Genomic DNA, 12,477 nt, shown 5'->3' with positions numbered 1-12,477 from the left:
CTCCTTTCCCTGAAACCTTTCTTTGTCAGTTTTCAAGTTCTATGCTTTTTTGAGTTAAAGCCCTATTTGTTACACATGGGCTTAAGTGGCGGCAGGACAGGAACCTATGTCTCTTTCAATTCCAGTAAAGCACCATGCAATATTATGGAATTTCACCAAGCTGTTATAATGTTTTTGTCAATTAAAAAGTGTTGGTGGGTATTAATAATATAAAAGAAATCTATATATGTGGAACAACACATTAGAGAAAATGATGCCATAATTGTTGTTTGGAAATAGAAAAATGTTTTACCTTTCTTTTTATCTGAAACATTATATTTATAGATTCCAGCATTCAGCAAGGGTTTACATTGGGCTGAGACAGAAATTGTTTTAATACATAAGTAAGCACTTGAGAGCTACTATAATTGCATGTTTTGTTTCTGCCTTCTTGTAAAACCACACTTGGTTAGTAGCATAGCTAAGTGTTCACTTGTGTCTGTGTTGATGCATGAGCCATTATGAGAATATTTGGACTGTAGTTTCTTGAAAAGAAAAAGTATTCACTTGTTTGAAATCACATTTTTTTAACCATTCCTCCCCCACACCTCATTTCCTCTCTCCTGAATTTTATTGTTGCTACAGAATGTCATCATTTACTATGTGTCAGTCGTGCAAGAGTAATGGAGCAGAAAGTCTCCACTGTTCTACTGTAATGGCTAAAATGATGGACCCTGGGATGCAATTTGAAACTCAAAGTGGATCCTTTGCTAATCTGAACCATTGGAAACTCAGTGAGCTGGTTAATTCCCCCAAACAAACACTTGCTGAAGTGGTAGCCACTGGAATCATTCTTCCTTTATTTATTTATTTATTTTGATCAGTGACCCAGGACTAGCAACTGGTTGGCAGTTCCCATTAAACACCTGTGTATTTCTGTGCTGTCACTGCAAAAATGTTTTGTTTGTCATAATCTTCTCGGGAGCTTCTGTGCGGGTTGGGACATGACTTGTGACAAAGGAGTCTAGACAGAATAATTGGTGTCAGACTAAATCACGCCGCTGGAGGACTTTGATGTTATGAGTTCCTAACGATCTTTTGAAAATGACTTTCTATCATCATTGAGAAGATAAACTAGAAATTGTAACGTATTCAGACTAAGAAGGTGAAGTCCGTTGGGGAGAGAATGTTTTGGATTTTCTAATCTATAGTTCCCTTCCCATCTGCCTTATTGCTAGCCATTGGGGTGAGGGTTGTCAATGGAATTTATAATCTCAAATCATGAAATTGGCAACATCAGCATCTTTAGTCCTATCTCCACGTGTTTCCCTCTGAACAATAGCTGCTTCCCGTCTCAGTGAGCTTAACCACTCCTAGGATTCTCTCTGTTTGCTGCCTATAGTTCTTAGGCCTTGTCTACACTAGCATTTTTGGACCTGTAATTCCCAGTTAGTGCAGTTCCACTTGTGGAAGCTGCGGTGTAGACAAGGCTCAGAAGGGACACAAGTTCTTCTGTCCCCAGGGTTCGAGGATATGGTGATCAAAAATGTATGAACTTTATGTATGCTAATGGTCTGAATTACGGGCCTGTAATCTAAGTGTAGGAGCTCTTCTAGACTACTGCCTCTTCAGTGACTCAAAGTGCACTTCCAGGAAGCCTCTTTATATGCCGAGGAGGTTCTGGACTGGAGCCACAGGCTATCATTCTTCACAGGGATTTTTCTATGAATAACTTTTTTCCTTATATTTTTTTACCAAAATAATAAAGACAGAGTATTTCCCTCCACATAATATACAGAACAGAACCCACCACCGGAAGGAAAGTCCCAGATTGATTTAAACCCCGTCTCTCTGATCTGGAGCAGTGTTTCTAATTGTGATACAGCTGCCTAACAATGCACTCTTTGGCAGAAATGTTGGTATATTTTTCCTGTTTTGTGTATTCCCCTTAATGAATAATGGGCACTTTTAACTGCTACTTTCCTGAGATGTTGAGTTCTAAAGGAATACTGACAAAGTCCTACAGAAGTCAATTGAAGTCAATATAGCTACGCTGATTTACACCAGCTGAGACTCTGCCCCCAGAGCTACCAATAACACCTTGAAAGGCAAAATAATTAAACCTCAAGTGAAAAGCTTTCCATAAACATCAGATGCATTGTAAGTTGTGAGGGAGTGGAAATGGGGTATAGAAAGCGGTTTACATTGGTGTTCTTTTCACTTGTCCTAGTATGGATCGGTTCAGTTAGAACAGAAATAGTTCACCACCGAGCATTTCTTAAGCGCAATGTCGCAATGAAATGTTACATTTCTGCTGTGAGACACTTTCAAAGAGAATTAGACCTTTATAGCCATATCCCCACAACAGGGTGTGTGTGAAGGTGCAAACCTTATTTTATGGTGTCTGGGTTTGAGCTCTGTTTATTCTCCAGTGGAAAAAATGTGTTGGTTTCATCCTAGCTCCCATTTGTTTACCTTACAAACATGTTAAACTAGTTGTGCACAATGGCCAGACTCTGCTGAAAGGAGGCCTTCAACTGGGTGGGTTATGCAAGTAAACTAACTAGGGGATATCATGTCTTGCATTGATCCTGGATGCCCTGGTAATGCGCACGAATTCTGAAACCTGATAGCACCCTAATATTGTCACATCTAATAGTGGCGAGATAGGTGGTTATTAGCATTCAGTAACATGCTGTTAGCCTTCTTTCTACGCTAAAAATGTGAGATGTGTAGAGTTTAATCCAGCAAAAAAAGACACACACATAGTACAGCGAGAGGAAAAGTGATATGGTGGTTAAACCAGAGGAGTGAGTGTCAGGAGAAGGATGGTTTGATGTGAGTCTGGGACTTTGGAGGGCTGGGTTCAATTCCCTGCTCCATCACAGACTCGCTATGTGAGTTTGGGCAAGTGGTTTTGTGTCTCTGTGGCTTAGTTTCCTATCTGCAAAATGGGATAACAGTACTTCCCTGTCTTACAGGAGTGTTGTAGTGATACATACATTGAAGACTGCAAGACACTCAAGACCTGTGGTAATGGGGGCCATGCAAGTACCTGTATAGACAGTTAGATCTGGTTTCTATTCCCGACTCTGCTGGTGGAATCTCCTTCCTTGGAGGTTTTTAAGGCCCGGCTTGCCAAAGCCCTGGCTGGGATGATTTAGTTGCGGATTGGTCCTGCTTTGAGCAGGGGGTTGGACTAGATGACCTCCTGAGGTCCCTTCCAACCCTGATATTCTATGATTCTGTAAACACTTGCTCATGATAATGAGCAAGTCTCCTAGATACAAATTTTCAAAATTTGGGCACCTCAGTTTTTGGGGTCCGATTTCAAATACCTTGGGCCTTTTCAGATGTACTGAGCATTCTCAACTCCAACTGAAGTCAACGAGAGATGCAGGTTCTCAGCAGTTGGGCACCCAGAATTAGTAGCCATGTTTGAAAATTTGAGGTTGGGTTCCCAAAAATGCTAACTCTGTCTACTTAACTTGAAGTCAAGAGTTTTACTACAACTTCAGTGGGAGTAGTTAGGCCAATACTGAGTGCCTTTGAAAACCCCACCTTTGGCCTAGCCCTCTCTGTGCCTCAGTTTCACATCTATAGAATGCAGATACTTTCCTACCTCACGTGTGTTTTTGAGACTTAGTTGATTAATGGTTGTAAAGCTCTTCGAGATTCTCAGATGGATGACACCTTAAGAGAAAAGTCATGTTGTTTAGAAATCTGGTGGTTGTTAATTGGGTTATCCAGCTAATAAATCACTTACCAAATGTGTCTTTGAGTAATAAGTAACAGATAAGCATCAGAGGCATCATGTTTTGTAGGACTTGAACTAGAGACATAGGATTTGCTGTAACAGGATTGATGGACCATCAGATCTGATGTCCTGTGTCCATCAGTGGCATTGTGGTTAATGAGAAATATGTGAAAACCCCTAGAGCACCTGGCCACTTCACAGTGAGGAAAGACTCTTTCCTGAGCCAGGGAGAACAGCTGAAACCTTGAAGAATGAGCCACAAGTCTCACTTGGTATGTTTACAAATCATCGTCTGTGTTATAGTAGAACTCATGTAAAAAGAACTGCAGTTATTGGTACACACTGATTCCGTGTTGTGTCAATTCCTACTCTGCAAGATGCTTTTCATAATTCAATATTGGTTACTTCCTGCCGGGTAATGCATTGTTTGTCAATAAACAGATTGTGAAAAAGTAGGTAATGCAGGACATGCCTGAGGCATGCTGACAGAACTTTTTGTGGGCTGCCTGGATAGCGTCTGTCCATATTGACCCTCACTTTCACCAATGCTTTTTGGGCCTGATCCCGCGGCTGTTGAAGTCAATAGCAAAGTGTCCCCTGACTTCAGTGCTGTGGAAGAGGCCTTTCAGGTGGGAGAATGAATTCTTTCTAAAAGAGATGCCCTAGTTCAACCATAAGTAATGATCTTGATGCAGAAATTACTGGGTGAAATTCTGTAGTCTGTGTTATGCAGGAGGTCGGACTAGATTATCATAAATGGTCCCTTTTTGACCGTAAATTCTATGTATGTTCTACAGCAGACGTGGGCAAACTACGGCCCACTCTCCCTCCCCCACTCCCCCACAGCCATGCCGCTGCATGGGCCGCGCTGTGGCTCGCCGCTCCCGCTGGGCAGCGTGGGGAGTGCAGCTGGCTCTGGCCGGGTGTCACGGCTGCGAACTCCTGCTGCTGGTAAGGGGGTGGGGAGTGGGGAGTTCTAGGGGACAGACAGGGAGGAGGGGGCAGTTGGATGGGGCGGAGGTTCTGGGGGGTGGTCAGGGGATGGGGAACAGGGAGGGTTGGGAGTGGGAGTCTTGGGGGACCTGTCAGGGGGCGGGGATGTGGATGGGGTTGGGAGGACAGTCAGGGGACAGGGAGCAGGGGAGGTTGGATAAGGGGGTGGGATCCTGGGGGGCAGTTAGGGGCAGGGGGGTCCCGGGAGGGGTTGATTAGGGGACGAGGAGCAGAGGGCAGTTGGATAAGGGGTGGGAGTCCCAGGGGGGTTGTCGGGGGTGGGGGTGTGGATAGCAGTCGGGCAGTCAGGGGACAGGGAGCAGGGGGGTTGGATAGGGGGCGGGGGTCCCGGGAGGGGGCGGTCAGGGGACAAGGAGCAGGGGGGTTGGATGGCTTGGAGGTTCTGAGGGAGGCAGTGGGAGGGGGCGGATAGGGGGTGGGGGCCAGGCTGTTTGGGGAGGCACAGCCTTCCCTACCCAGCCCTCCATACAGTTGCGCAACCCCGATGTGGCCCTCGGGCCAAAAAGTTTGCCCACCCCTGTTCTACAGCCAAATTCACAAAGCCCCCGCTTCCCTTGTGTTAAGCCATTTTTGTCCCCTCCTGATCCTGGGCTGCTCTGGGGACTGGAACAGCAGTTTCTCAGGGCTGCACTGCCTGAAATCTCCATAGAGTGATCCAACTCTGCCCCCAATACCCTCCACACCCCAGCATGTCTCCTGTGCCAGACCTAGTGAAGAGATCTTTGGAAGGCAGCTTTATGAATACCTTTTGCCGTGCCTACACTGTGAAAATCCACCCCCCGTTGGAACTGGGATTTTTAGCACCTCTTTACACTACTCTAGCACTTTAACCTGGTGTGGATCTCACCCCATGAATTATGAAGCCCATAATTCAGAACCTTTTAGAACATCATAGACAAAGCTTTGTAGAATGTTTAAAGGTTTGTTTCAAGTTTGAGAGCTACAGAGAATTAACTTTTAATAAACTAATATTGTAAAATATTTTGCAAAATGTCGTCAGTTTGTTTTTTGAAACTAAAACCAGCCTTCCAGAATTCACCCCACTTTGCAAAATAAGACTCTGACCTTCAATTGGATTCATATAGGCACAGGGCCTACTCTCCAGTAGCCAGACCAGAGCCTAAATAAATAAAACTATTAATGGCTGGTTTAACTTTTAAACCCTTCTTCTCCCCAACATCATTGTTTGTTTGTCCGCACAGAAAAAATACCATTTCATGCTAATTAGGACTGAAGACTCTTGAATAATGATGATAGAGAAATTTCTTAAGTTATTTGTCTTTGAGTGCTGCCAGGGACAAGGGCAGCTTTAGAGCCCAAGGTGGCAGAGGAGGCTAATGGCATAAATGGGAGAAGAGAGTCAAGATTTTGAAACGCAGGATGCAGCTGGTTATTTCTCCAGGAGATTTAAAAAAATACAAAAAACCTTTCCACCCTCCATTTACAATTTACAGTGAACTTGGGCAAGTAAAAGGATCCCTTTGAGTGGCAGAAAAAAGGGATGTGGCCTTCTAAATTATACTCTAAAAAAAAATCTGTTAAAAAAGGATTTGCAGCAGCTGCTTCTTCATACACAAAATAAATGATGAAAAACCAAATATTTATTGCTGAGAGGCAGGGGTACAAATGCACTTCAGGCACATAGTAGATTCCTTTGACTGGCTGTATGCAGCTTTAAGATGCCCATACTGGTCAAATGTTCTGTGTTGTCTTTGTGACAGTGGGTGGAGGAGGAAAAACTGGCTTGAATGAGCTGTGTTGCAAGTAGGTTTACTGCTGCTTGCGTCCATCCTTCCTTCCTTCCTTCCTTTTTGGCCTTCAGGTCAGTGGGAGAGTGAAGGAGAAAGACTTGCAGTAATGTTCCTGCTGCCTTGCTGGCTGGAAAACTTGTTTGATTTCTCTTTTGATAGAAGTAATGGGGGAATGGGGACTACCATACCTCTACTTTAATGAGAAAATCAGAGTCACTAGGTAGTGGTATGGGGAAACAGGGCCGCCCAGAGGATTCAGGGGGCCTGGGGCAAAGTGGGGGAGCTGCGGTGCTTGTACTCACCCAGCGGTGGTCCGGGTCTTCTGCGGCATTTCGGCAGCGGGAGGGCCCTTCAGTCACTCTGCATCTTCGGCAGCACTGAAGGACCCGCCACCGAAATGCCACTGAAGACCCGGACCGCCACCGGGCCAGGGATCGCAGGGCCTGGGGCAAATTGCCCCTCTTGCCCTCTCCCTTCCCCCGGGCAGCCCTGCTGGGAAATGATTTTTTTTCCCAGTACCTTTTGATTCTCAATAATTGGTTTTGGTTTCTTGACCTGTTACATTTGCAGAGTATCCTGAGCCCCCAACAACTATTAAAGTAGATGGAAGGACTTTTCCATTGGAGTCTGGACCCCTTCATATGCTGACACTTACACCCTGTCTACAATATTAAAATAACAAAGCCAAGGCAGCCAGCATAGAACAGACCAAACCATGTTATAACAAAGTTACTATATCGTGTTACACCCTGTGTAGATCATGACTATCATCTAACATAATACTGTTATCTCATTGTGCCATGATATGGTTGGGGACTATCCTGTTATACTACAGTCTCCAATAGTAGAAGCTGGTCTCCATTTGAATGAGTTCTATTAGAGTGGCATTGAGTTTTGTTCTGGATTTTGTGGATTTTCTGGAAGCATTAACCCTAAAGTATTTCAGGTCAATTTACACTAATATCTTTTTTTTTAAATTGAATCTTATTTTCTTATTACTCTCTTCTGTAGATACATTTCCCTTTTTTATCTTTAGGCTAAGGACATAGAAACTAGTTAATTTCGAGATAGAAAAGAGAGTTAAAACTAGATTAACTATTGCATTGGATAATATGCCATAAAAAGATAACCCTGCTATACTCAGGGATGAACAAGTTGACATGCTAGGTCTTTTCACTCTTTGATTTGAGTGTTTGTCATGTAATTTGCTTGTTAGACCTTAGTGATTTCCTGGAGTACAGTAACAACTATTTGAAATCAATGGCAGAGCTCTCACTGGCTTCAATAGGACCAGAATTGGGTCCAAGATTCATAGTCATGCCATGCAAAGTGCTTTCCCCCACTGTTTTGCATTCAGATGAATGAGGCGCCAACAGTTAGATTTACCTCCAGTGACATATGACTGCAAACTTTTTCCCAATCCCACCTGGAGTTTTACCCTTGATTTCAATGGGAGCAGGATTAAGCCCCCTGTTACACTTAAAGTGTACAACAGGTACACTTTCAATTATTGATATAAAATCTTAAATTGGACAATATGGGCCTGATCCACTGATTATATATATACCTTTGTAATTGGTTAAAAAAAAATTCTTGAAACTCAACATCAGTATTGTGTCCACAAATAATTGTCTTCAATAGTTGCAGCAAATTAATTTCATTTTAGGGTTCTGATGAGAACATAACCCCTTTAAAGCCCATACTTAATCCTGTGTGTTGCAGTTCAGGGTTGGAAGAAGTGGGGGATGTCACAATAAGTTGCAGCACAGGCTATGTTAAACAGGAGGCATTTATTAAAGAAAACTACAGCATTCTGTCAACACAGACAGACTTCCATCCAGCTTGAGTTCCAGCTTTGTCTCCCTTGTTTACCAAGGATCACACTCTATCTGGAAATCTGTATGTGAAGACATCTAGTGGATGAATGATATACTGCAAGTAAACATACATTATCACAAGGGTCAGGTGGCTCTGAAAGAGGAAAGAAAGCTCAGGAGGTTGGCAGTCCACTTGTAGGAGTATGTGGCAAATGTTGATTATCTCTTGAAGAGTACTCACCTGTGTTTCCTTTATTATTATTTTAACCCATATCTATGTATAAGCCTTACACTGTGCTAAATTTATCTGTAATAAGTATGTAATTGGCTTCTACTTGAGTATTTCAGTGCTTCTTCAGAGAGCGATTCCACTGGATAGCTTAATGCTTCCTATATGAAAGGTTGTGGGATTTTTCAATGTTCTGTTCATGTCCCCTTTTTCTTTTCTCATCTAACTCCATATTTGTTTTTCTGGAGAATGCTGCCTCATTTGGGTGTTGCATTAACCCGACATCTGTTCTGTTTTAGGAGAAACCCGATGCCAGCCCCACATCGCTACAGCTGCGGTCCCAGATTGAAGTAAGCACAATGACTTTAATCATCTATTTTTGTTTTGGATTTTTTTTTAATTTGATATTTTGCACCAGTTGGGTAAAGCTTGTTGTTCTGTCTGCACTCATGGCAATGTATCTTCCCTTACAGGAATCACTTGGCCTCAGTAGTACTGTGTCAACACCAGAGACTGAAAGAAAGTAAGTCTGGGCTGTTGGGGAGCAGAGGGGTGTTAAGTGAATTTTTTTTACATGAACCAGCCAATTCATGTTAAACTGACTTAATTTCACATAATTCCAGATGAATGCCCCATTGAAAACAAAACCGACACCTCTTCTTTTTCTCTCTTTTTTTCTCTTGGTATCTCTGTGCACATGCATGCAATGTAAATAAAGTTGGCTGACAGTTGTGAGAAGTGTCATCGATTTCCCTGCAAACTAAAATCTACCTTTTTTTAAAAATAGCTTTTTGTGTGTGACTAGACGTAAAAGTTCCAAAAACAGAAATAGGAGTTAAACACTGAAACCATTTTCCTCCTCTTGTGAGTTCATGGTTTTGTTACTGTGCTTTTGAAGAAGGTGCCAAGCAAATTGGGTATTTAAAAGCAACTTGAATTTTAGCAGTCCTAATAAAAACCTCTTTGTATGAGCTGTATGGGTTTTGGTTTGCTGTCTCTTCCCTCCCCACCCGTCCTGCTGCAATGTGTCTGTATCTGTTTGTTTTCTGTGCCTCCCTGCTTTTATCCCAAGAACTGGAATTCCAACTGCTAAGGGTAATGTGCAGTAGTGCGTGAAAACATCTAGCCCTGTATTTCCAGGGACTTCCAGCTTCTTAGTGAGATACCAACTCGGCTAGTTAAGAAAACGCACAGGGAGCCCAGTTTCCAATGTATGGTGCTTTAATAGGACGCTTCAGCCCCATATTTGAACGTCTAGTGAGATACTTGTAAGTCAGAATTGGACACTATGGCCTTGTCTCCATTAAGGATATTTTTTAAAAATTTGCTACCGTTGCTCATACTTGTTCAGCTGCATCAGCATGAGCAGTGTTGGGAGCCCTTGTTGAGATAGGATACCAGCTGTTGTCACCATTTTAAGTGCTGTTTCCATTAGTCATGCTCAGAACAGACTTTGGTGACACATTAAAGTGGTGGCAGCCAGTGGCCCATGTGCAGTAGGGCTTCCAATCGTGCAAACACTGGTGCTATCAATTATTGAAAAATCTTCTTTGTGTAGAGACGGCCTCGGTATCCACTTTGAGGATATCTCCCTGCCTGTCTTCCATTTTATTCTATTGTAATTAAACCAAAATGCCACATTTATGAAACTTTTAATAAGTGCAGGGTGGGGGACAAGCTAAGATTTCCTATAATAATAATTAATTATTTAGTCCAGCCATAGATCTCAAACACTTTACAGAGGAGGTGGTATTATTCCCATTTTATAGATGGGAAAATGGAGGCACAGAGCAGTGGAGTGACTTGTCCAAGGTCACCCAGCAGGCCACGGGCAGGACTGAGAATAAAACACAGATCTTCTGATGTCTAATGTTCTAACCACTGGGATGTACTCCCTTGCAGTATAGCTGCTAAACTACAGATACCTTGAATAAAAAGAAAGCAAGACATACATAAATATACTTGGAGTGGTTTTATTCTGAAAAGTGCTTGTTTTGTTTAACTGAAAGAATAATAACTTCACTTCTCAGTTTAAATGGAAAATGCAGATGAATTCTTTGGAAAGTAAAGAATTGCATGAATGAAATCGCACGTGTTGAGAGTGTGTGTGAACTGAAGCACAGAACTGATTTAATCTATCCAAATGTGTGTAAGATTGTCACAGAGGAAGTTTTGCATCAGGGAATTTGCACAGTCATAAAACACTTAACCTGAAGCATGTGGTCCTTCTGTTTGATATGAGACTGAAAATTGCAAAGAGTACTCCTAGGGGAATTCTGTGCCAAAAAATACAAAATTCTGTGCACAATATTTTGAAATTCTGCATAGTTTATTTGCCAAAATAACACAATATAATCATGACAGTTTCAATTATTTTGGTAATTTATTTCAAAATACTGTCAACCAGTATGTCTGTAACAATACAGATGACCAAAAAATTCAGGAAATGTTTTTCAACAAATAGAGTCCTTACTGGGCATATTAATACAGAACTTTGAGTAATAAATCATTTAAACTACAGTACAGAAACGTATTTCCTGCACCCCTCAGAAGCAGGGCAAAGGCTTAGGGGAGTCGGGGGTAATGGAGGAGCTGAGGGACGAGGGAGAGTCAAGTAATTGCTGGGAAGGAGCCTGGGAGTGAACTTGGAGGGTTGTTGGGTGTGAATGGGAGAAGTATGGAACAGGGTTTTTTTTTTTGGGGTGGGGGGGAGGATTGTTAGGGAGTTGGGTAATCTCCCCCATGCAGACCCTGGCTGACTCCTACCCTCTCTCATTCAGTCTGGCACGTGCCCCTGTCCCCAAGTGTCCCTGCACTCCCCTTCCCCATTCCCATGTGGTTCTGCACCTCCCTGTTAAAATGTGGCCCTACACCCCCACTCAGCAACTCCCTGTTCCCATGTGTTCTTGCACTACACTCCCATTTAGCCCCACCCCAGTCTGTCCTCCCACTAGCTCATCTGAACCCTAGTGTGTGACCCTCCAGCAGCCCAATGTGCCCCATGCTGTCCATCGCCACCCCCCATATCCCATGCCTCCTGACCTGGCCACACGGGCAGGGTGCTGTGAGAAACACAGCCTCTTCTGTTCCCCATCTGCACCTAGGGCTTATCTCTGTTCTGGCACCACAGCAGCCCCTGGCAGGCGAAAGATGTAACTGCAGCACCTCTCCAGCAGAATGTATCTTCTGCGGAGAAAAAAAAATTCTCCTTGGGACATGAATGCTGAGCATGCACAGTGGCGCAGAATTCCCCCAGGAGTAAAAGGGATAACGATTATTTGATGCCAGACTAGAAACACCAGTGGAAAATAGTCATGGTAGAAGTGATTTAAGCCTACATTGTTAGGGTGACAGCTTAATTGAGCAATGCTAGTTTCATTCTCCTAGTTGAGTGGCATTGTCTCATCAGTTCAGCACTGTTACATGCAGGTAGAAAGCAGACTACAGAATTCATTGGCAAGAAAATTACCCGCTTCCAGCTGTTTAGTCCATCAAATGGGTTTTTTTTTCTTACTGCCAACAAACTGAATTAGATTCTTCTTCATAATTTTCTACTTAGGCCTCGTGTATCTGAGTTATGTGCTTTCTTTTGTCCTGCCTACTAGGACGCAGTACTCTGGAGAATGCAGGGAGTTCGTAAGGGTATGTCTACGCTGCAATTAGATACCTGTGGCTGGCCTGTGCCTGCTGACTTGGGGTCACACAACTTGGGCTAAGGGGCTGTTTAATTGCGGTATAGACGTTTGGGTTTGACCTGCAGCCCAAGTTCTGGGATCCTCGCAGGGTCCTAGAGCCCAGGCTCCAACCTAAGCCCAAACATCAATACCGTAATTAAACAGCTCCATAGCCCGAGCTCCACAAGCCCAAGTCAGCTGGCCCAGGACAGCCACAGGTTTTTAATTGCAGTGTAGACATACCCTGCTGTACCAC

At 43.3% G+C, this 12,477-nt stretch overlaps 1 protein-coding gene across 1 annotated transcript in view; it reads left to right on the top strand.

The window, feature by feature from the left end:
- SASH1 (SAM and SH3 domain containing 1) overlaps nucleotides 1-12,477 on the top strand; it is a 164,636-nt gene that overhangs the window by 61,181 nt on the left and 90,978 nt on the right. The window contains exons 3-4 of the mRNA XM_026649769.2: nucleotides 8,847-8,897; nucleotides 9,021-9,070. Of these exons, the coding sequence (XP_026505554.1) occupies nucleotides 8,847-8,897; nucleotides 9,021-9,070 (101 nt within the window). The remainder of the gene's footprint in view (nucleotides 1-8,846; nucleotides 8,898-9,020; nucleotides 9,071-12,477) is intronic.

Source organism: Terrapene carolina, unplaced genomic scaffold (genome assembly GCF_002925995.2).
Source record: "Terrapene carolina triunguis isolate 2854851 unplaced genomic scaffold, T_m_triunguis-2.0 Scaffold85, whole genome shotgun sequence".
NCBI classification, from domain to species: domain Eukaryota; kingdom Metazoa; phylum Chordata; order Testudines; family Emydidae; genus Terrapene; species Terrapene triunguis.
This window is presented reverse-complemented; position numbering and strand designations above follow the sequence as displayed.